The sequence below is a fragment of the Eleutherodactylus coqui genome, chromosome 10 (assembly GCF_035609145.1).
Source record: "Eleutherodactylus coqui strain aEleCoq1 chromosome 10, aEleCoq1.hap1, whole genome shotgun sequence".
NCBI classification, from domain to species: Eukaryota; Metazoa; Chordata; class Amphibia; order Anura; family Eleutherodactylidae; genus Eleutherodactylus; species Eleutherodactylus coqui.
In genome coordinates, this window is record NC_089846.1 from 133,659,957 (window position 1) to 133,685,668 (window position 25,712).

The 25,712-nt window shown below is 43.6% G+C and overlaps 1 protein-coding gene across 3 annotated transcripts in view; it reads left to right on the plus strand.

Moving 5' to 3' along the window:
* The window catches only part of LOC136580935 (sodium- and chloride-dependent neutral and basic amino acid transporter B(0+)-like), a 38,376-nt gene extending 19,377 nt beyond the window's left edge, over positions 1-18,999 (plus strand). For all 3 annotated transcript variants that reach the window (XM_066581873.1, XM_066581874.1, XM_066581872.1), the window contains 9 exons: positions 5-137; positions 343-483; positions 3,335-3,563; positions 4,763-4,888; positions 5,282-5,400; positions 8,131-8,230; positions 10,882-10,991; positions 17,491-17,658; positions 17,842-18,999. In XM_066581873.1, the coding sequence (XP_066437970.1) occupies positions 5-137; positions 343-483; positions 3,335-3,563; positions 4,763-4,888; positions 5,282-5,400; positions 8,131-8,230; positions 10,882-10,991; positions 17,491-17,658; positions 17,842-17,994 (1,279 nt within the window). In that variant the 3' untranslated portion in view covers positions 17,995-18,999. The remainder of the gene's footprint in view (positions 1-4; positions 138-342; positions 484-3,334; positions 3,564-4,762; positions 4,889-5,281; positions 5,401-8,130; positions 8,231-10,881; positions 10,992-17,490; positions 17,659-17,841) is intronic.
* The last annotated feature ends 6,713 nt before the right edge of the window (positions 19,000-25,712 follow it).

Consider the following 25,712-nt stretch of genomic DNA (forward strand, 5'->3'; position numbering starts at 1 on the left):
GTAGGAGAGTAACGCTCCGCCAGTCCAGCGGTATAGAAGAGACCGATGGAGTCGTCTGGTACTTGGCTCTGTGTCTGCTTCTGGCTTGGATCATTGTTGGAGCAGCTCTATTTAAAGGAATCAAATCATCTGGGAAGGTAATATCAGAAATGATGAAGTGTCCCTCAGTCTGCTCCACCTAGGTTTTTACACAAACTGCTGATTTTTCATGTTTTTCTTCTTCAGAATGAATCCACTGGATCCCCATTGTATCGCCAATGAACTTCTATTAAATGTATACTAGTGTGTAACCAGATGTTGTGTCTCCGTAACTCCTGATGGATCTCTTGTATATAATTCCAGGTGGTGTACTTCACTGCAATATTCCCTTATGTAGTCCTGATCATCTTGTTGGTTCGAGGAGCAACTCTAGAAGGTGCATTTAATGGAATTAATTATTACATTGGAACGCAGTCAAACATTACAAAGTTAATGGAAGCAGAGGCAAGTTTATGGGGTTTGTCGAGTTGTTCAAGAACTTGGCTAAGTGGGGAAATGTGAAAAAATAATAAAAAAACATTAATTACCCATGAAATCACAGGCCACCCCCTAGTCTTTGTTTACTTGAGTACAGCATAATGTGTCCATATACATAGGTGACCGATATAACCCACCACTGGCATCAGCAGTCTTATGACATATACCCCTGAGCCTAGAGATTGAGGGTGAAATCCCCTTTTAATGTGCGGCAAGATCAGATTTATACAAAAATCTCTGCATTACATTCCAAGGCGTACTAAGATACAATACAGCCGTTTACATTGTAATGTTGTATCATGGTTCTGAGCACCTCATGTCAGAGATGTAATATAACTATGTGCGTAAGTCCTTATACCTATCCAGGCATTTGGTGCTTGAAGTACATTGTAAGAGGCTATACTAAGCCCTGAGACGTTCTTGTCGCATGATATGGAAATATTGTTAATTATTGACATGGCGTCTGTTCATGCAATGAAAATTGACCAAAAAAATAACTCCAAATTTCTTACTTATGGAAAACAAACAATATATAATCGCAAGCATTACTAATAAATGTGGCATTACATCAGTAAGGCTTGGTATGTCATTCAGGGGTGGTTTATATGAAGATTATGCCAAAACCTAGCACTTCCTGTAGTATAAAGCCACCACACTGGGAACTGACCGGGCTGCACAATGGATGGAACAATATCTAAAACCATGTAAAAAGCTAAAGGGGAATATAAGAGCACCTTCCTAAATAAGCCCTGTTCTTTAAAGTTTTAGTTCTAAAAGAGATAAGTTATACACTTTTTGTCAAAAACAATCCCTCCCCGAGAAGTTGTCAGAATCAAATGAAACTTTCTCTGTGTGATTGTAACGTTGTTATAAGTTATTACAATATCAGAGCAAAAGGATCATTTATTTCGGAAAACTGAACCCTTAAAGGGAGACTCTAGTACCCTGTTGTACCGCCTCTAGCTTGGATACAAGATGTGATACATGTGGGCATGGAGGCTCTAGTACCCTGTTGTATCACCTCTAGCTTGGATACAAGATGTGATACAGGTGGGCATGGAGGCTCTAGTACCCTGTTGTACCGCCTCTAGCTTGGATGCAAGATGTGATACGGGGGGCATGGAGGCTCTAGTACCCTGTTGTATCACCTCTAGCTTGGATACAAGATGTGATACTGGCAGGCATGGAGGCTCTAGTACCCTGTTATATCACCTCTAGGTTGGATACAAGATGTGATACGGGGGGCATGGAGGCTCTAGTACCCTGTTGTACCACCTCTAGCTTGGATACAAGATGTGATACGGGTGGGCATGGAGGCTCTAGTACACTGTTATACTACCTCTAGCTTGGATACAGTATGTGATACGGGTAGGATGGAGGCGCTAGTCCCCTGTTGTAGTGCCTCTTGCTTGGATACAAGATGTGATACAGGCAGGCATGGAGGCTCTAGTACCCTGTTGTACCACCTCTAGCTTGGATACAAGATGTGATACATGTGGGCATGGAGGCTCTAGTACCCTGTTGTACTGCCTCTAGCTTGGATACAAGATGTGATACGGGTGGGCATGGAGGCTCTAGTACACTGTTATACTACCTCTAGCTTGGATACAGTATGTGATACGAGTAGGATGGAGGCGCTAGTCCCCTGTTGTAGTGCCTCTTGCTTGGATACAAGATGTGATACAGGCGGGCATGGAGGCTCTAGTACCCTGTTATACCACCTCTAGCTTGGATACAAGATAGGATACGGGCGGGCATGGAGTCTCTAGTACCCTGTTGTACCGCCTCTAGCTTGGATACAAGATGTGATACGGGTGGGCATCGAGGCTCTAGTACCCTGTTGTACCGCCTCTAGCTTGGATACAAGATGTGATATGGGAGGCATGGAGGGTCTAGTACCCTGTTGTACCGCCTCTAGCTTGGATACAAGATGTGATATGGGAGGCATGGAGGGTCTAGTACCCTGTTGTACCGCCTCTAGCTTCAATACAAGATGTGATATGAGTGGGCATTTCCAGCCAGCAATTGGTTGAGAGGCAGGGCTTAACTAGGAGGTGGGGCTTATAGGATATTGCAGAAAACCTTCAATGTCCTATAAGTACCATAAACTAAGTTATTGTTCTTGCAGGACAGGAACCAATCTGGAGGTGTACTTCTTATACCTACCTGTCTCCCCAAAACATCACTATCACGCCCAGAAGTTGGCACTTAGTCTGTGAATGTGACTCTTTTCTTCAGTTAATGTTCCCACACTCTGTTCTCTATGGGAGTGCATATGCACTGACTGAAGAAGAGTCCCACTCACAGGACAAGCGCCAACATTCAGAGGTGAGACATAGGGAACGGGGAGCAAGGTAAGTACAAGAAGTCCATATTCTCTGTCCTTTTAGCACCATAATTTAGTTTATGGAGCTCATAGGACATGACAGGTTCCCTTTATCATTCTTTGTCAACTATTGTAGACAGAGCAGAGAGGGGTCCTTACAGCCAGACACAGCATTGTGGGAAGGAGAAGAGAAGTAGCGGCTGAGCTCCTTGCACACATACAGAATCATTATTTCTCAGTTTTATCTGCAATATAAGACAAACTGTAACAAGATGAAAAGTAAGTAGGAAATAAAGGGAGAAAATACTTACTTTTTTTTATATTGTGCATTTTGTTTAGTGTTCCTTTTAGTATTTTTAGCTGCTCTTGGGAGGATCCATGGATGTTGGTTGAAGTTATAAACTTAGTTCTTGCCCGGTGTTATCAGTATATCCAGATTTCCCATGTCTGATCATTCTTATTTCTAATAAGTCAAAACTTTATCCATTTCAGGTTTGGAAAGACGCTGCTACCCAGATATTTTATTCCCTTGCTACGGCCTGGGGCGGACTCATCGCTCTGTCTTCTTACAACAAGTTTCACAACAATTGCTACTCAGATGCAATCATAGTCTGTGTCACCAACTGTGGAACCAGCGTGTTTGCCGGATTTGCAATATTTTCTATTTTGGGACACATGGCACACGTGTCTGAGAAATCTGTTTCAGAAGTGGTGGATTCAGGTACTTCATATCTGTAAAACTAGAAGGTTCTGCATTATTATACTTAGATCTAGATCTAATATATATATATATATATATATATATATATATATATATATATATAGTGCAAGCTAATAAGCTGGAATAACATTTTGGATCTTCTAATGCAATTAATAAAGAATGAAGACACACCAATTCAGTCCAAAAGTACAGTAAAGTTGTAGAAGGTTTTTATAGAGTCTTCCTTATATCCCATAGGCTCATCGAATCATGCAATGGGGTCTGGGACTAGTGGCTCTAATGAGGACATTAAAATGCAGCCACATGGAGGCAATGCAAAAGCTCTGGCATAGGACTGTAGAAGCGAGGAATGTGAAAAGTGTGAATAGCTTGACCCAGATAGTTTATACCAGCAAACTGAGGGACACTATGGAAACAAAACCTTGAACACAATTTAAAAGATGGGGTGACAATGCCACTAAAGGGGTATTTTGGGCTTTTACTATTGGTGACCTATCCTCAGGCTAGGTCATCAATAGTTGATTGGTGGAGGTACGTTGGTCAGGATTCCCGACGATCAGCTCATCCTCTGGCTCCTGTCAGGGCGGCGGGGCTGGATGTCATTATCGGTGGTCAGAGATGGAAGTGTAATAGCTAGCTTAATTCCCACTGATTTTAATGGAGGTGAAGCCATTTATTACACTTCTGGTCCTTATCACTGATGATAACGCTGCCCTGTATAGTGTAACATACATATACAGAACAGCCTCCGATATTGGTGTGTCGTCCTGCATACTGTTAGAGACATATGTTGACTTTCGTCCAACATTGGAGCTATGCAGGGAAATCTTAATGTCAGACAAGAGCCAACACTGGATTGGAACGGGATAATAAGGATTTACAAAAAAAGATAGCCAACTATCCTACAAGCTGCCTAATGCAGCAGGGGAAATTAATGGTAAGGTATAGCCGCTGTCACTAGATGTCCTACCAGCAGGATCCTCAGACACCCTATGATCAGCTTGGGAAAAGGAGACTGTAGATAGTAAACCAGTCATTACACATCAAAAAAGGTCAACTACTAACTTACTGTAATGACTTAGTTTATGAAACGCACTGAGATTCAGGAAACACAACTTCCAAGTTACTAATTATGAAGAAGTATGCAGTCCTTTTTGTAAGTCCTTCATTTTATCCATTTGTTTCCATTGCTTATTTAGGCTTTGGGTTGGCATTTATTGCATATCCAGAAGCTTTAACCCAACTTCCAATTTCCCCCCTTTGGTCGTTCCTGTTCTTCTTCATGCTTCTTACTTTGGGTCTGGACTCTCAATTTACAATGATAGGTAAGAGTTCAAATGATTTTCTCCATACTCGGATTCAATGGATCTGTCAAATACAATCGCATTAAAATGACCAAACTGATAAAGTATCAGCTCTATTAATTATAAGTTCGGATTTGTGCATCATACCTGAAAGAGAGCGGCAACGAATAATAAGCTCAGTGGGAGCTGCATAACTCTGAGCTCCGCCTAGTGGCTGAGGTAGGTAGTCTCACAAGAAGTACGGGACACAGTCCAGTGTCAGGACTCCTCCAGACCATGGACCCCACAGCAGCTGCCTGTCCTGATTTGTATCCATAACGTATCACAGAATCATTCCCATTGAAATTCACCTAAGTCATTTTGAGTCTTTCGTAGGAAAGTCTGATTCAGTGACATCAATACGTTTTCTTACAGAGACGATCTTGACATCCATACTAGATGCTTATCCTCAGGCCATGAAGAAATATCGGATCCCTATCACAATCGCCTGTTGTTGTGTTCTGTTTCTTCTAGGATTGGTTTGTGTTACACGGGTAAGGTTTCAATTATTTGTTCCCGATTGTCTACATATACAGATAGCTCTCATGGTAAATGGTGGTTATACTCCATCAATCCAAGGATAAGGTTTATACAGGACAAGTATTATCTGATTAGTCTCTGAAATACTCCCTACAGGATGCGAATGACTGTTTGCGCAATTTTTACATCCAAGTTCACGATCGTTGAACGAATTGTTGGGAGCATTTACACACCCGACATATCGTTTGTCAAGATGAGGTTTTTTGGCCCGTGTGTATTTGAAATTTCAACTCCTACCAAATGCACGGAAATTGGTTGCTAAACCCACTGCTCCACTGAAGGTCAAACAAGTGAGAAACTGCAGCAGCAAATGTCTGTTCGATGGCCAAAACCAGCAAATGACCATAGCAGTGAGTGTCCTTTCGAAGACCAGCAAGTACTGTTCGGTTAGGGATCACTCCCATCCATGTATGTGTTCTCGGGAACCAATGAGCGTTAAGTGAGCAGGCAAAATGTTCAAGATAAGGCAGGTGTTCATCAGCATTTGAGAGACACATGAATATTGGGACAATACTTCTCCCATGTAAGGCCACCATAACTCCCAGAAGTGATCAATAGCGTTACTGGTATTTTAACATTTTTGGCTCTGTATTGGTGAATGTGTCCTCTATGACTGCATGCAACCAAAAATCAACATGCTAGGTTCCTTATTTACATAGCATATCCAGGCCTGGGACAAGGTCTTTTGGCACCCAAGGTAATTGCTTCAAAATGTGTCCCCCATTCCACTCCATCAATGTGATAGCTGACAAATATTCAAGCAATACACCTACTGTATTATTGAAGCTGATATCGTGAAAATCCCTGCAACAATTATAGCGTCCCTCCAGTCTGGACAATCCAAGATGGCCAATATGTCTAATTTGACACCTCATTCGGGTGCCCATCCAGGTGCTTCACCAGACATGCCAAAAACAGCGCTGCAGCAGGGCACTGGACAGCTCCAAGACTGCAACAGACACAAGAGCAGCAAACTGTCAGGGCTCGAACCCATGACCTCCTGCACTTCAATCAGCAGCTTTCTCTACTAGGTCCTGCAGGGCTCGGACAGCTCTTCTGCTGAAACCTAGCCATGCTCTTTTGTTTCCCTGTCTTGGCTCCACCCTGTTCCTGACTAAGCCTCCTATATAAACCTGGTCCTGTTCCTTCCTTCCTTGTGTGATTATTGTGCTCCACAAACCTTGATCAAGTTCCTCTGCTATCTAAACTGAGTCCTCCTAATACCAACTTCTGGCTTCCCTTCTGACATTGCTACCTACCTCCTGGATTTGTACCGCTGCACAAGACCATTTGATACTGACTTCTGGTTTCCCTTCTGACAACGCTACCTGCCTCCTTCATGTGTACCACGACATGAGACTTCCCATTGCTGACCCCTGGCTCCTCCCTGACTACTCTCTGGACATACACGATAACTACACCCATGACTCCATACCAAACCCAGCACCGGAAACGCTACATAAGTTTTGGTTTCTCGTTTCAGCAGATTTCAATTTTTCCAGCACTCTAGCCACACAAAATAGCGTAATCAACTACTATTCTGTCCAGCCAAAGTGCCTGAAATGAAACCTGCTGAAATAGAGACCGAAGCTTGCTGCTTTGGTCTCCATTTCAGAATAAGAGTCTTGGAGCCATTGAGCATTCTGTCTGAGTGCTGTTTTTGGCATGCCAGAAGGAACACTTGGACGGGAAGCCTTAGACGCAGATTCAATGTGGATTTCATCCCCCTTAACTGAAAAGGTGAAATCCACAGAAAATCTGCAGCATAAATTGATGTCATAGACTTTAAATCTGCACTGAAGTCAATCTGTGCTGCAGAGTTTTCTCACACTGTGTGGATGGGTTTGAAAAAAGAACGCGGGAAGATAGGTGCTGCCCAATCTTTCCCGCTCGTAGGATTCACTACGTGACAGAAAGATGGGGCAGATCCTATTTTTTCTTACAATTAACGGGCGAGAATCCTGATAGTGAAAACAAAACCACTAAAATCAACTGAAATCAGTGGTTTTGTTTTGTCCTTTTATATGGTCGTGCTAATTATGGCCACATAATGGGGGAAAACCTCGTTTGTCTGAAACCGCCCTTAGATGCGATTTGCATCATGTTTTCAAATGTACAGAGATAAAGGTAATCTTGGCTCTGATATTGCATCTATATAATAAGCTTGGTTCCGGTACCTTATCTATGTTGTAAACTTGGTTCTATTATTGCATCTATGTAATAAGATTAGGTCTGGTACCGTATCTATGCAGTGAGCCAAGTTCTGTTACCATATTTATGTAGTAATCTTGGTTCTTTTATAATATGCATACAGTAATCTTTGCTTTGTTGCCATATGTATGTTCCTACAGGAGATAAGCCACTGCCAGAGGTCTCTGGCAGCAGTTTCATTCCTTCTTCTTAATGAAAACCCATTTTATTGGAAAATTGGGAGTGATGACTATCTGCTAACAAGTATTGGCCCCATATATGTCTAAAGTATATGGGTTGCAACTTTAACTTGACTCACCAATAGGAAACATGAGCGCTAAAAGTGCCTGGGGCAGAATGAACTCTAAGTACAGCCTTGTGGGAGGTCCCACCAAATCCGCCAGACATTGCATTGTACACATGATGGGTGTAATGAGTCTTCAAGGGTCTTGTACAGTATGCAGTATAAAATATATTTAGTTTTTTCCCTGCAGGCCGGAATTTATTGGGTAAACCTGATTGATTACTTCTGTGGTGGATGGGCCCTTCTCTTTGCTGCGGTGCTTGAGCTAATCGGCATATGCTGGATCTATGGTAAGGTCTTCATATTCCATGTTCAGCCATTGGCAATATGTGTTGTTCTTACTATATACCACGTTGTTCCACACCAAAGGCCGCTACCACGTAAGAAGGCTTATAAATGGTACATGTAACGAAGTGGAGGATGATGATACTTTCATTTGGGCACAAGATCTTCAAGTTCTGCATAAGTGACATTTGTTTTTTGGAGTTGGAGAGAAGTGGCAGGACTGGATAGAACTAATGGGGACTTATTCTTGTATGCTAGACAATGGGGGAGATTTATTAAAACTAGTTCAGGTGCAGCAGTTGCTCTCCAGCTCTCTTTAGAAAATCAGAATAATTTGCAGTTGGGTTGCTATTAGAGATGAGCGAACGTACTCGTTTAGGGCGATTTAGCAATTGAGCACCGCTTTTTTCGAGTAGCTGAGTAATCGGGCGAAAAGATCCTGGGGGCGCCGGGGGTGAGCGGGGGGTTGCAGAGGGGAGTCGGGGGGGGGGGGGGGGAGAGAGCTCCCTCCTGTTCCCCACTGCTACCCCTCGCCCGCCGCCCCCTGGCGCCTCCCGAATCTTTTCGCCCGAGTAGTCAGTTACTCGAAAAAAGCCGTGCTCGATTGCGAAATCGCCCTAAACGAGTACGTTCGCTCATCTCTAGTTGCTATAGATAATTGCTTTACCTCGCACCATCCTTTATAAATTACCGCTGTTGTTTCAAGGCAAGTTGTATTACTTCTTATTTAACAGACAGTTTATACTGGCGGGTCACAGTCACTGACTAAGTTTGTTTCAATCACTTTGTCATCAGAACAGCTTGTTCTGTCTGCTCCCGTGTCTGAGGATGCTGAAGCATGCGGCACATTGTGCTTCCCAGTGCTTTAGGAAGTACATTTCTTCACTTAAATCCTTGATATTACTGTAGCTGGCACTTGGCATGATAGACGTCAATATAAAAATGGGAAGAAAGTTTGATGTATTTCTCAGCCGTTCTAAAACCATATTTATTCATGAAAATACTCTTGAAAAGTTTGTCAACTTGGATATGATAGTCCTGAGAGGAGCCCCAATACAATGGAAACTGGGAGAAACTAAGGCCACCAGTGGCGTAACTATAGGGGATGCAGGGGATGTGGTTGCACCCGGGCCCAGGAGCCTTAGGGGGACCATAAGGCCTCTCTTCTCCATATAGGGAGCCCAGTACTATGAATAAAGCATTATAGTTGGGGGCCCTGTTACTGGTTTTGCATTGGGGCCCGGGAGCTTCAAGTTACGCCTCTGAAGGCCACCTTCACACATGGCGCAAATACTGAGGACTTCTACTGCGGGAATCGTGGTGAAAACTCTACATCATTTTCAGTACAAGTTTTCTAAAATCTCCTTCACATGGTGTGAAAATTTCACAACCAATCAGAATTTTTTTTATTTAAAAAATGGTGTAGATTCTTAATTTACAGCCCGTCTTATTATGCTGCTGATTGCTGCTGCAGATTTCAACCCTTGAAATACAAAGTTTCAAATCATCAGCATTTCGCACCATTTCACTGCAAATGTAACCCCTGTGGATTTAATGTGGGTTTTCTGCTGTGGATAGACTGCAGCAGGTACGTGCCGCGTGAAGGCGCCCGGAGGCCGCGCGCACAAAAGCGTTTTCCAACACAGCTGAGTGTAGAGCAGAGTTTTTTAGTGTTTTTGTGAGTGTTGGCTCGGGGTTTTACTGCATATTTTGTGCAGTAACAATGCAAAAGCTTCTGACGTCACCCCCCCCCCCCCGCACCCACCGCTCGTCACTCGTCTGAGAAGCCCCATTGAAATGAATCGAGGTTTAGAACAGCGTTTTTAGCAAATGTTAAAAACTCCTGCTAAATTCTGTAAAAATGAGACAGGTCTGAGAAAGGCTCCTCATGGGCATCAAAATCGCGCAAGATTTGTTCATTGCAAGACACACAAATCTTGCGCAAATATGGACCCCGTTCTTCTGAATGGGGTCATGCACAGGAGCGATATATTCCTGCATGGCACCGCGATGTTCGATCTGGCTGCATGATCTCGCATTGCAGCATCCATTGTTTTCAATGGGGCCGACGGCAGCAGCTTCGGCCCCATTGAAAGCAATGTGAAAACTCCGCGAACCCCTGTTGCAGTTGTGAGAGCCCCACCAGGGGATTCCATCATCCCCAAAGTGATCAGAGGCTGTTTTGCCCTGAGAATGCCTTACATTCACAGGGATTTCACATGGATGGCGAGCGCAATATGTGGGTGGGATTCACGGTCCGATATCACACTCGCCCGTGTAAAGTTAGCCTTAGGGTTCAAAGCTATTCAAAATCCTAAAGTGTATATTGAGCGGAGGAAAGACGCATAGTGGAATGATAGTTTTACATCGCCATCCGATGGCCACTAGTGCTTACACCAGTAAGCCCCATAGATTTTCTATATACAATATACCTAATATTATATGACTTCTACAAATGAACTGTTAACAAAACCTGTAACAGGGCTCCCAACTATAATGCTTTATTCATAGTACTGGGCTCCCTATATGGAGAAGAGAGGCCTTATGGGCCCCCTAAGGCTCTTGGGCCCGGGTGCAACCGCATTCCCTGCATCCTCTATAGTTATGCCCCTGTCTATCTCTCTCATATCGATCTATCTATCATTTCATACTATAGGTGCTAATCGATTCATCAAGGACATTGAAATGATGATTGGTAAAAAGCACTGGAGCTTCTGGTTGTGGTGGAGAAGTTGCTGGATATTTATTTCGCCGGTGTTACTAACGGTAAGTACTAGTTTTCCTGAATAGTTTCCATCCAGGACATCTTGGACCATTCCCATCTGCCATATCCTACCGGGACTAGGACTATATTCTTCTATATAATGTAAGGGGGTTGTCCGAGGACTAACATTTATCACCTATTTACAGGATAGCTGATAACAGTCTGATCGGTGGAGGTCTCACAACTCGCAATAACGGGGGTTCTGCGTCCATTAATTTTCAATAGGACTGCTAGAGATACTTGTACTGGGCTATTTCTGTCACCCCATTAAAATTAATGGAGCAGTGTGCATGCATGCTAAGCCACCATTCCATTCAATCTGCCATCACTGTCAGTGGGGGCACCTAGCCTGCACCGGCAGAAGAGGGGAACATGGGACATCTCAGCAGTGAGGCCCCATCAACCAGACTTTCATCACCTATTCTGTCGAGAGCTGATAAAAGTTAATCTCTGTAGAACTGTAGTGAGCACGAGGAATGGAGAATCAGCTAGGGTAATATAACGGTGGCAATGGACTATGAGTCCAACCAGCTATGCTACAAATGAAAGTAACAGTGGCTGTAGTTTGTGACGCCAACTTGTAGTATGCCAGAGTGAGGGGCAGCTTTGTACTCTGAATCCCCCCTGGATATTCTACAAATAAGTAATGGTGGCTCTAGTGGTCCTTGTCCGTGACCGCAGTTTCCCGCAGCATTCAGACACCCCGGCAGGTAGTGCTTTAGTTTATTGAGGTGTTCAGGACAGACAAGGAAGAGTCCAGAAACTTGTGAAGACAATTAACTAGAAGTTTCCTGACCATTTAGTAACAGATTACAGCCAATCTTTACCACAAATCACAGTACTTGTAGAATCCACATTTGTATCTCTGTACAAGCCCAGGGAGCTCTTTGGTATATAAATGTCGACAGCCTAATCAGCGTGACATAATCTGGGAGACTCCTGCTTCTCTTTTGCACGATTGCTGGTCTATGACTCCTTACAATCACGCTTGTACCTGATCCAACCCTTGGGGTCCACTATGGCTTCAGTCTAGCTATGCTTTACTCCTGTTGGTCTCCACGCACAAAGATAGGTTGAGGCTCTTTTTAGGACTGGCAATGATCCTGCAGTTTTCAGGTGCCGTACGCTGCATCAGTGGAGTGGGAACATATATATCTCTTCACACTCTGCTCTGCTTCTACTCCATGCACTCTCTCTGTCTGACTGACTAATTGACTAACTGCCCTCCAACATATTTTTTCAGATGATATGGAGAACGTTGACAAACATATTCCCTTTTGGGGTCGTTATATTGACAATATCCATCTAATTTCCTTTCTGGAGGGATTAAACAACAACTTGATCGGCATGAAGTTCACCAATGATATTGGAGATTGTTGTGTTAATTTCCTCGATCTTACTATCAGACTTGAACATGATGAGAGTATTCATACAAAAATATATCGGGAACCGATTTCAGCGAATAGATTTTTGGCATGGCAGAGCCACCATCCTTCCGCTTTGATGAAAGGAATACTGATTGGCAAATACCTGAGAGCTAGGAGAAACTGCTCGGACACGGTTTCATTCCAAGCTGAATGTGATTCTCTATATGCTAAATTTAACCCTTTCCAATCCAATTTGTATCCTGGTTTTCCTAGGGGGTTTACTCTTTTTCTGCTATTATACAATGGCGCTATCTGCTGGCTAAAGCCAGTACTGCATGAGGTGACACGTTGGATAGGCTCCGATAGCAGAGAGGCTGGCAATATACAGTAAGAGAACCCCAACGGACGTCTTCCAACATCGGAGCTGTACAGCCTTAAATCATAACGTCTTTAGACGTCAGACAGTGGATTGGAAACGGTTAAAGCTAGAGGATAGGCTACTCAAATTTTGAAGAGAGCATATAAGCTAGCCTGCTGGGATGACAGAGATAGATTTTTGAGACCTACTACAAATATACAGATGGAATCGAAGCAAATTAGATGTATTGGCAATAGAGATGAGCGAGCGTACTCGGTAAGGACAGATACTTGAGCGAGTATCGTCCTTTTCGAGTACCTGCCTGCTCGCCCGCAAAGATTCTTGTGGCGGCGGGGGTGAACGCTGTGTTGCGGGAGTGAGCAGGAGAGAGAGAGAGAGAGATCCATTGGCACGCAAATCTTTGTGGGCGAGCAGGCAGGTACTCGAAAAGGACGATACTCGCTCAAGTATCTGTCCTTACCGAGTACGCTCGCTCATCTCTAATTGGTACATTTGATGGATACACCACGCAGAGTACCAAAATTCTGCATAAATTCTGGCCTATATTACTCACTGATCCCCATTTGAAGGACATATTACCTGAACACCCTAGGATTACATTCAGAAGGGGCGCGAGCTTTCACGATCTATTGGTAAAGAGCAATTTCATGTCTGAGTATTCTGACACCAATGACATACAATGCAATTCCGAGAGTAGATGTTCGCCTTGTGGACAGTGTATCTTTTGCCCTCATGTTGATTTGACCAACATGTTTGTTAACCCTATTGATGGCAAGAGATACCATATTAATCAGCCCATAAACTGTCATAGCACGGCCATTATCTCCATTGCCTACTGTAGTTGCCCGAAAATTTACATTGGAAAAGCCATTCAAGAAATGAGGAAAAGAATCTCGGGACATCTTAGCACCATTCGGACTTAAAAAGATACATCAGCGGCTCGCCATATTAATAGAATCCATGGTGGTGATCTTGATCGCCTGAGATTCATAGGCCTCAGTCAGATTCAGTTGGGACCCTGAGGTGGTAATTTGGATCTTAGTTTGAGACGAGAAGAATCTAAATGGATATTTAGGTTGAAATCCATGAGCCCTACTGGTCTTTCCATTGTCTCCATTTATATAATCTCTCTGGCTGATATGAATTTCTAATACATGGATTGATTTGATATACAATTTCTAAATAGACTATTATAGCATTATATGACGTTTATAACATCTTGTTTTATAGCTGTCGTTTGCTGCACTCTGGCTCCTTTTTTCTGATTCTGGAACCATCTGAGAGCGGAGGATGCGTTCACCTCTACTTAAATACATCTTAAATCATTTTTCATGTGGCTTATTTAGCCCATAGAATATAACTCTGTTAACCCTTTCCAATCCAATTTGTATCCTGGTTTTCCTAGGGGGCTTACTCTTTTTCTGCCATTATACAACGGCGCTATCTGCTGGCTAAAGCCAGTACTGCATGAGGTGACACGTTGGATAGACTCCAACAGCAGAGAGGCTGGCAATATACAGTAAGAGAACCCCGACGGACATCCTTCAACGTCGGAGCTGTACAGCCCTAAATCATAATGTCTTCAAAGGTCAGACAGTGGATTGGAAAGGGTTAAGACAGTGCTATCTGAGACAGTGGTATCTGCTATCATTATTTGTTTGGGCATGCTTAGTTGATGTGGTCTGGAAATTGTATCCTTTTAAGTGTTAGTATAGACGCTATTGAGATAGCCACACTGTTATATTCTCTGGGGGAATTGAGATGGCAGTCACAGTGGCTCTGCAGCTCCTCCTGGCAAGGCGGCTAAACGTGGCCTGGCATGGCTGTGCACAGTGGTTAAATCAGGCAGTTCTCATAACCTGCTACCTGCGGAGTCGGGTAGGGGAAGATGTTGTTTTGTCGTGACGCCAGCTCGTGTACGGGTAGGGAACCGTTCCAAGCAAAATAATAAATACAAAAATTTGGAGAACTAAAAAAAAATGGGGGTAGTAGTCCTGGCCTCTGGAGCGTGTAACTCAGTACAGATGATGTAGATGGTTGGAAGGAATTCCAGGAAGCAGCCTTTGTTTGTAAAACACTTGAACTCTTTCTCCCTCTGTCAATAAAGGGTTATTGTCTTGGCTGCAGTTACACACTAGAATTACATTTACTTGGAATGGTTTAAGGCAACTTGACATTAGTAAAACACTTTGAGTAGACTTGGGAGGTGAAGGTTATTTTTCTACTTTCTTGATCTCCTGGCCTGACACTCCAGCTTTACTTCTCTGGCTGGATAATAAAGAGCTGACTGTTTCTTCTGACTGAACGTCTCTCTTTCTCTAGCCATCTCCTCTGTTGACTCTCTGTCCAACAAGCATAATTTGGCTTTGGTACTCACACTTTGATGTTTCAGCTTCCCACCACACTGGCTTTCTCTGAGGACTCGGTAAAGGGGGTCTCCTTGATCCTCCCTGTTCTCTATCTCAGGCCTCCCTGGACTAGACTCACTAACCCCACCCACTCTCTAACTTTTATACCTTCCTACTCGACGAGTCCTAGGCTAGGGGAAAGTTAACTATCCAAATCCCTATACTAGCTAGGGGTGATTGGCAGGTATAAGAGCAGGTTAGAGTACATTTGCCTGAGTCATGCGGCGTTTGCTTGTATGAACACACAAGTTTAACACATTATTGACCATATTTTATTTACATAACGTGGCTGTAACAGTGCTGTGGGACCCCAACACTGGGGTACTACACTGGCATCAGCATTTACATCCTAGGTGATATGATGTCAGGGGTTCTGAACTGTTACATTACAGCCTCTGATTGGCTGCATTGGTCACCTGACTTCTACTGTTGGCAGAGAAGGGGATCAGTGTGCGAGGCAGTACACACTTTCTAGGGAAGAAGAGAGGTGAGTATCTTTTCTTTTGCTATTTTATACCATGGACTGCTGTGTAAAAGTCTTTTTTATACACAGACAACCTCTGTAAGCAAATGTTCTGGGCATTACACGTCCTCCACAAGTGTGGTGTTTCCAGTACAATTATTAGGGTATGGGTGGCTGACAGTTGTGTCAATCATGGGCTTGTAGACTGCGTCACAGCATCAATGGCTAAATAAACAGGTAGATTACAGATTTTAGAAAGAAAACTCTAAGATTAATATTTAAGACCACTACTAATACAAGGTAATGGTGTCTTATGGGGTAAATTGCAGTGGGTGGAACTATTAGTGATGGCACTTATCTCTATATGCACAGTTATATGGGGAAGGCTGTTAAGCCTCTCTTATTTTGGTGCATAATAATAAAGTCAATTGCCCATTGAAATCAATATAATATATTCATCCCAGATGACAAAACCAAAAGGAAAGGAACAGATAGAGCAGGAGTACATACTTCCAGTCCTCAAGGAGCCCCAACAGGTCATGTCTCCAGGATTTCCTCAGTGTTGCACAGGTGATGTAATTATTGTCAGTGCCTCAGACATTACCACGGGTGTTCTTACTAAAGGATATCCTGAAAACATGCCCTGTTGGGGCCATTGAGGACTGGAGTTGTGCACAACTGAGACAGAGCATTAACCCTTTGCAATCCACTGTCTGACGTCTGAAGACATTTTGATTGAAGGCTGTACAGCTCCAATGTCGGAAGACATCCGGCAGGGTATTCTTACTGTATATTACTGGCGCTCTGTTGTTGGGGGGCCTCTCCAGCATGTCCCATACCACAGTACTGGCTCTAGCTAGCAGATGGTGCCATTGTATAATGGCAGAAAGAGAAAGCCCCCTAGGAAACCCTGAATCCGAAATTGGATTGCAAAGGGTTAAATATGTACAGGAGAGGTAGCAGCACAACAGGTGCTTCCAAAGTATTTAAGAACAAGAACTTTATTGTTTCATCCTTTTAAAACAGGCAACGATTCGACCTTTTACGGTCTTTCTCAAGCCGATAAGAAAATGAAACGGGGCAGGAGGTCCATGTTTTGTTTTTTTTTTCTCTTTAGACAGAGCATTAGGTGGCCAGTCGAATGAGAAAGCAAGGGAACAAAAGTATTCACACCCATTCACACTGAAGTTTTGTCTAAGCAGGGGAACTCGTGCGCTACAAAAAGGTTACAAACATAAGCAATCCATAGAAAAAAAAACTTGATTGACTTTAGGAAGAACGTGTCCTGCTTTAATAAATAAGTGCCATAAAATCAGGATACAGAGAAGGCGTTTCGAACTCTAAACTGAGTTCTTGTTCACCTCGATGAGTTCTTGTTACAAACATAACACCTATGTTAAATAAAGAAAAAACAATCTACTTCTTCACAGGCACTCAGTACTTCTTTTTAGTGGTTTAACCCTTTCCAATTTAATTTGTATCCTGGTTTTCCTAGGGGGCTTACTCTTTTTCTGCCTTTATACAACGGCGCTATCTGCTGGCTAAAGCCAGTACTGCATGAGGTGACACGTTGGATAGGCTCTGACAGCAGAGAGGCTGGCAATATACAGTAAGAGAACCCCAACGGGCGTTTTCCAACATCGGAGCTGTACAGCCTTAAATCATAATGTCTTTAGACGTCAGACAGTGGATTGGAAAGGGTTAAATATTTTTCTGGTACATTGATACAGGATTTTGTATCTTTTGATATTTGCAAGTACTTCACGGCCTCTTTGTACACTTCCTTTTCATTTTCGGTGTCTTGGTATGTGGGCCATATTTCTTTTATTGGTGCCTGCCACTAGTTGTCATTTGGAGCGCTGAATGTTCTTCCATGTCTTGCAGGCCATCCTGTTGTGGTCATTGATTACCTTTAAATCCCCATCATATGGTACTATCCAGTATCCTACCTGGGCGACGGCTCTGGGCTGGTGTATGAGCATATTCTGCGTTATATGGGTTCCAATTATGGCCATAATAAAAGTTATCCGTGCACGAGGAAACATTTTGCTAGTAAGTATCCAATGGAAGGATGAGAAATGATTTTGGTGGGATAACTGCTTTTAGAAATCAAGGTTGTCAAAATCATAACCGGGGCCGTTTTAATCTTGTTGTTGGACCTCTTTATTCTATGTACATCAATTCTTAAACTTGTTGTAATCCTCATTCTATCACTTAAATATGATCTCTTCTAAGACCTGCAGACCAGAGGACAACTGGGGGCCGGCACTGGCCCAACATCGTGGAGACCGTTACAAACATATGACCGACAACACCGAACCAAAGAATGTTACAGAGATACCGACAGTGACCTCCATGACCGGATACGATAATATTGCCTATTTGTGAGGCTCACACGCAGAGAACATGTGGATGAACCGGGAAGGTCCTTATTGAAGCGCACAACATGTACCGGACACCTATTTAATTTTGTATATAATAAACTGAACTGATTACAGGAAATGTCAAATAAATGAGACAACGTTCAACCCCAATTCCAAAAAAGTCGGGACACTGTAAAATGGAAGTCAATGTTAAGAAACAAAGAATGCAAAGATTTGGAAATCTCATATAACCATATTGTATTCACAGTAGAGTATAGAACACATCAGAAGGTGGAAGGAGATCTCGTTCCATTTTCATTTTTTTTTTTAATTACCTCATTTAGAAATTGATGGCAGCAAAACATCTTAAAAAATATCCATCAAAACAGCATGTATGAAAAGAACCCTTAGGGGTAACAGGCCGTGGATGTAATGGTGCTGTAGAGGTATACTGCAGCTCACTAGCTTGGATCGATAACCGAGCATCCTCATTTATTTGTTATTTCCTACCGTGTTTTCCCGAAAATAAGACAGTGTCTTATATTAATTTTTGTTCAAAAAGGTTTAACTTTTTTACATGTATAGCTGCATGGACACTATTTTAAATTCACTTTTTTAATTAACTGTTAGCAGGGCTTAATTTTGGAGTAGGGCTTATATTTCAAGCATCCTCAAAAAGCCTGAAAAATCATTTTGCATCCTCAAAAATTCTGGAAAATCATGCTATGTCTTATTTTCAGGTTGTGTCTTATTTTCAGGGAAACAGGGTAGTTGAGTAAATTGGCGTGGGATCTCTGATGCATTGCAGTTATACAATCCACCATCCGATGATGATTACTGCTGAGCAAGAACTGGGAGAGCTTTGAAGTAAATGTAAAGTTGTTGCACCGAGTCTTTTTACCAATAGGTGGCACAATATGGCATATTGTGTCCCTTTTTGAAGAAGCTGCTCACAGACAAGCATCTTCTGGGGGGTTGTGGGGAAATCTAATTACTACTTGTTATGATTCACTGAAAGCCTGAAATTAAAGTGACCTCAATGTGATCTCAGGCAAAGCAACATGGATGCACCTCTTCTCTGACTACCTTATCAATGGTGTGCATTGGTAATGAATCAGTAGTCATTACACTGTGCTCTGATTGGCCAGTGCTGCTCACGTGATTGGTATTGGCCTATTAGAGCAGAGTGTAGTGTCTTAGATTACCGATGCACAGTATGGATCAGGTAGTCAGTGTAGTGGCGCAGACATCTTGGTTTATCTGGCACTGGAGGGTCACTTTAAATGTTAGGGTGGCTCTACACAGGCAAAGCATCATCTGATAGTTGCCAACAAGTACGGACGGCTGTTTGCATGCTTTTACGCGCTTGTTTAGTTTCGTGAACGCTGAACAAATTGTTGGGAGCAAGTACACAAGCCGAAGCATCGTTTATTGGCAGGGGTGTGAGGTTCTTTGGCAGGCAGGTATTTTGAAACTTCAAGTCTTCCCCCACCCACTCATTTGTTGCCAAAGTCTACTGAACACACAAACATACATAAGAGCGGTCTTCGAGTGAACACTGTGGTTAATCACCGGTTTACGAACCAGTTGAAATGATGTGTGTTTGGTAACCAATTAGCGCTAAATGGGAGGCAAAATATTCAAAAAAAAGGCCGGAGCCAATCAGTGTTTAATTGGAGGCATACACAAGACAAGCGCACACCTCCCTGCAAAGTTATTGGCTTACCATTGAAAGACAACCATTACCTGATTACAGCAGATGATAATCAACCAGGGACTAGTTTTAGGTGAGCTGAAATGAAGCAATTAGTGAATGTATTCTCACTCGTCAGCCGGTTGGCGGCCATGTTTATACAAGTAAGACTGTTGCTTCCATTTGCTCTATCGTGACTATTCAGACAATAGTTGTCTCATGTAAAGCCACACTTAAAACCTGGACAGATGTCATATTACTCCAGATCAAGCTCAGAATAGGTAAGGCAGCACCCCAAGATATGGGTGGAGTGAATAAACTGAAGTGAGAAAAAAAGTCGGTGTCTACTCCCCCTGACATACCGGGGACACCCTTGGGTTAGGGTGCTCCGGTATGTCCGCAATCCAAGTGGGCAAAACAGATTAGGCACACACTGGTCTTCAAGTCATCCACTCTGGAGAGCGTCAGAAGGGTAGGCGGGCATATAACAGTTATATGTCAGAAAAGAGATGCAATAGTGGTATAACAACCTGAAAAACCCAGCGCTCCACTCAATTGCCTGTATAATAATTAGTAGTTTAGAAGCAAAAGAACTTACTTCACAGGGGTGCCCCAAATGGGTGCACCCCCATCCCAGATAGCAGTGAATACCGTAGTACGGGTTCAGGAACTTCCTCAGTCCATTCGGATCGCATCTCATTGCTTTAGATCAGCGTTGCACAAGCTACAGCCTGGGGGCCACATGAGTCCGCCATGCCTTTCATATACTTCTCTGTATCCTAATGGTTAACAAAGGTGCTGTAATGGGGGACACTGTATGGCTGCACATAATTATGGCACTGTAAGAGCAAGTAGGGGCATTCTGGATCCCATTGAGGTGTTATGTTTTATAAGAAGCTATGGCCTGTTTCCCTAATTATTAGATGTGATTAACTGTTATAAAGTTATGCCATAAACAGTAAATAGACACAGGGGAAGGTTTATTAAACTGTCTGAAAAAAAGGTCTTTGTTGCTCATATCAACCAATCACAGCGCAGCTTTCATTTCTTATAGTGCTCTTGAAAATGAAAGCTGAGTTGTGATTGGTTGGTATTGACAACAAAGATAGTTTCTTCTTTCAGATAACTTTATTAATGCATCTCAATGCCTTATTAAGGGTGCCTTTACATGTTGCATATTTTCCTGCGGAACCGTGCCAAAAGCCGTACAATATATTGTGCTGCGAATGTTGGTGCAGATCCACATCAAAAGCCAAGTCAAGATCCACACTATTTGGTGCCTTATAACTTGTGCATCTCTTCCTTAACCTTCTCCTGGTCTGAGTACATTTGTTTGGGGCACCCATAAACTTTCAGGAAGTCTTGACAGATTGCATGGGCAGCTGATTCAGCTGTTGGGTCTCTAGTAGGAGTCACTTCAGCAAACTTTGAGAAATAGTCTGTCATTGTTAAGCAGTATTGGTGACTACTGACTGACCAATCTATCATTAACACCTCCAGGAATTCTTTAATCTGGAAGGTTTGCAGAGGAGTGCGTTCCTCGGGACTCTTAGGGCCCTTTCAAACGGGACGACCTGTCAGGTGCAGAGCACACAACAGTTGCCCCAGCCATAATCGTTCTTGTGCTTTAACACAGGAACAAGTATCACTCAATGAATGGAGGCTTGAGGGGGACGCGGATCGTTCCAGTCCACCCTCCTTCATTCACAATAAACAGGCAATCGTTTATGGAGGTATGACTGCTATTGAATGACAGCTAAGAGCTGCCTCTGATTGGTCCCTGCGTTCAGCCAATCAGAGGCAGCACTCACTCACCCATTCATGAATTCATGAATGGGTGAGTGAGAGCTGCCTCTGATTGGTGAGGGCTGTGACCAATCAGAAGCAGCCCATTCAGCAGGCGGGGATTTTAAATCCCCGCCTGCTGAATACTACAAAGCAGTTCAGGAGAACTGCCGGCCAGTCGCGGCTGAACTCCGGCTGCAGGAAAAAGGTGAGTATCCTTTTTTTTTTTTCTACACATTTGCAGGATGATTTCCAGGTAAGGGCTTATATTTAAAGCCCTTCTCCGAAAACTCATCCAGCGCTTGCCAGCAGCCCATTGCTTTCAATGGAGCCAGCTGTATTGCCAGCTCCATTGAATTCAATGGGCGAACATCGTTCTCCCCTGCCACAGCTGAAAACGCTGCTAGGTGCAGATTTTTCAGCGAATCGTCGGCCCCGGTCATGCGATTTGCGGATGTGCATCCATTATGCGATCCGCAAATCGCGCAAAAAAACGCCCGTGTGACTGAGGCCTCAAAAAGTTTCTTTTTTGTCTCGTGGATCGTCCTTTACTCCAAGTTGTCATTTTTTTCTTTTTTTTTCTCTTCCCAATAATTTTTATTGGGTTTTATAGTAAACAAAGAATAAAATGAAATTGACATATTTGTTGTGTTAGAATACAATTTCTGTACCGTGACATAAATATTTTACTTTTCATGCAATTCATTTTATTTGATGGTCACCGTTTTGCTAGGAATCTTACAGTCAAAAAACATTTTTTAATGCCAATGCAGAGGAAATTCCTTCAGATGCCGATAGTTTTTTGGAGCAGGCTGTGGGGTCGGGCGTGTTCTCTTCTCAGGATATCTCTAGGTATTGTCAGATCTCCATCACTTGCAGTCTGAGAGTTTGCCCAACTTGGCTTCCAAATCCCAAGCATTTTGGGTTCCCCATAGCGCTCTTTACTCATTGTGTTCGGCTCTTCTTGATCAATTTCAGGAGTTAGTAGAACGTGCTTTGAATAATCTCCATTCTAAAGAGATATTGAGACATTCTGGCAATATTTTGACCCAAAAGGAATTCCTGGCTATCAAACAGTTGAAAGCTGTCCCTGATATTGTGATCCATGAGGCTGACCAAGGGGGTCTATCATTATTCTTGATTCCGGTCTCTACAAACAGAAAAATCTGGATATGTTATCTGACAGTCCAGTTATTGTGAACTGCAGTCTGACCCGACTTTTCAGTTCCCCAAAAAATTGTCCTTACTTTGGTGGTTGAGGGTTGTAGCTTGTGTGTTTTCACACCCAAACAGGCAAGTAGCATTAAAGTACAACATCCTATCATGTCAATTTTCCATTCACTACCTTAAATCCACCTGTTTTCTCACCTCCCCTTTGTCCATTTGTTGCAGGCATTGGTCCTCTCAATGAGACCCTGTGTACATGGGTGGACGATCTCTTACAACCTCTTGTCCCCAATATTCCTGGTTACATTCAAGATTCTAAAGATCTTTTGAAACAATTAGTGTTTTTTCTCGCAGCCCAGTTATGTGTGGATAACATCTGATGGGAACTCTCAGGTTATTCCTCATTATTTGGCCAAACTGCTGTTGGAGAGGTTTTTGGAGGTATATAACAACTATACCTGCGGCTTGAAAAAATTTTCTTGGACAATCAGCTTGCTATCTTTTCTCTCACAATTGTTTCATCCGCAATGGCAGGTTTTTTCTTCAGTGTACTGGATCCAATGTAGGAGCAAAAAAAACAATTTTTATGGCTTGGTGGGAACAATACTACCTTTTTTTGCAATAACAACCCCTTTATTGCAGTTGCTACATAGATGAGCTGTATTCATTTGGATTAAAATTTTCCTTTTCTTTCCATGCATTCTCTATCTCTTCTCTAGATTTACAGTTGAGCGCTGACCCTAATTATCACCAGATATATACACTTACATACCGAAACAACTTGCAGGCAACATGGTGTTGCATACGGTACTGGAGTATTATGTCGCCACCGGACGTAAGGGGTGGTGACATAATACAGCTGTCAAAGAACATTTTCACGCCCCCCGCTTCTGGTTCGCTGGGGGCGTGTGTTCTGACACGGTAGGGTATGGCGATGATGCTGGGAGCTGCGGCACCGGAGGGCAGCGGACAGTGCCGTTCAGAGGATGGGAGAGGCGGCGCTGGACGACAGCTGCCAATGCCTATATAAGGCTGGGATCGGCGACGCCGGAGGAGAGCGGTTAGTGTAGTTCAGAGGCTGGGAGCGGCGGCGCTGGCAGAGGCGCCTGAGGACATCGCTGAGGCTGGGGGGGCCAGCAGAGGTGGCGGAGCAGTGCGCAAGGCTGGGAGCGCCGTTCTGTTCAATTTTCCACAGCAGGAGGACAGCTCCAACACTGAGCAGCACTGGCGGAAGAGGGACAGCGCAGAGTGTGTCACCCGGGCAATTGGCGGGCCAAAATGAACCAACAGCCACAACAGCCGCTGCAACAAAGTGCTGGCACAGAGCACTGAGGGAGCACAGGGTCTATTACTTTTGTGCGTGCTCTGGAGGGTTAGGGTGAGGGCTTTTTCTATTAGGCTTACATATGTAAGCCTAATAGGTAAAGGAATGCTGACTCTAACCCTCCTGGACAGCTACACAAGCAATACACACACTGCTAGGACCTTATTTCCTTCAGCCTATTGGGAGCTGGGGGTGTGACAGGGGCGTTCCTACATGCAAGCCCTGTCAAACCTCTAGCTTCCGGTGGCGTCAAGGTACACCAGTACCGTTGAATGCTTCATCATGTCACCCACTCACACTATCAAGAGTGTTCCAGTAGGGGAGTTGCTTTATGTAAAACGTAATTGTTCTATCACTTGCCAGTTAAATAGTGAGATTCATAAAACTATTCATTGTTTGAAAGAATGTAAATCTCCATCGTGGATGTTAAACGGAGCCTAATGCATTGTAGACAACGCGGATCGATCTGATCTCTTACATTTGCTTCCATCTGTAAAACAACCCAGTCCTCCGGCCGTCGTATTTTCCTCTGTATTTTGTTGCGAATTTCAGGAAATATGGCAGAATAAAGATACAGCTGTCTTACATATTGATCCTGTTCCCCATAATGGTCATAAGAATGTAGCAAAGACGGACCCAACTTTGGGTCAATTATTATCCCACATGTTTTCTGGCCATATTGGTCCATTGGCCACCTGACTCATGCATCCTGGGGCAATTATATGGGACATTCCAAATGTGGGTGTTCGATTCTGCAGCTCTCAAAAACATTGATGTTGTGTGTCACTGCCAATTTATTTGATATTAAACAATATTTTAATGGTAACAGTCCTTTTGTAGTGTATTAGATCACTTGCGTCTCATGTCAACTTCAGTACATTGGCCGCATGACTTACAAAGGGGAACGGTCAAAGCAGAGGGACGTCCGGCAGCAGTGGACCTACGAGCCAGAAGGCAGTGGGCACTGGTCGCGCACCCCAAAGGCTGGTCCTGCTACAGCATGACTGAGTGACGAAGGCTGAAAATAGGGTGACCCCCTGTAGAACCGGGTGAGTTGACATGTCTGAGAATGCCAGGGTACTTTGGGAGGGTCACAGTGATTGAATGCCTACAAAAACTTATACGGTTCCCTTTTGAAGAGTAAAAGAATGATTGCACAAGACATTGGCACAGATGGCGAGAAGCGCACCCGTAGGACTGTTTGCAGTTGTATCCTCATTGTATGTATTATTAGCTCACTGATTTAATAGGATTACTGTATATTAAGCAAGACTGGAAGTCACCTATAACAAGATTTAATTATTTACATCCTCATGATGTACATTTACCTCCTGCCCACAGGATAGATGATGCATTACTGATGGCTGGCACACCTAACGCTGCGGCCCACACTGATCACCAGAGTGGGGGTCCTGAGACATCATTCCTGCTCAATGCACGATAGCAGCAATTAGACATTAATCATCTATCCTGTGGACAGGTGATTAGAGATGAGCGAACGTAAAATTGCGATTTATATAGGGTTTCTTCCACAATGGACATTTATCACCTGTAGAGATGAGCGAACGCACTCGTTTAGGGCGATTTCGCAATCGAGCACTGCTTTTTTCGAGTAACTGACTACTCGGGCGAAAAGATTCGGGGGGGCGGCGTGGTGGAGCGGGGGGTAGCAGTGGGGAACAGGGGGGAGCTCTCTCTCTCCCCCCCCCCACTCCCCTCTGCAACCCCCCGCTCACCCCCGGCGCCCCCCGAATCTTTTCGCCCGAGTAGTCAG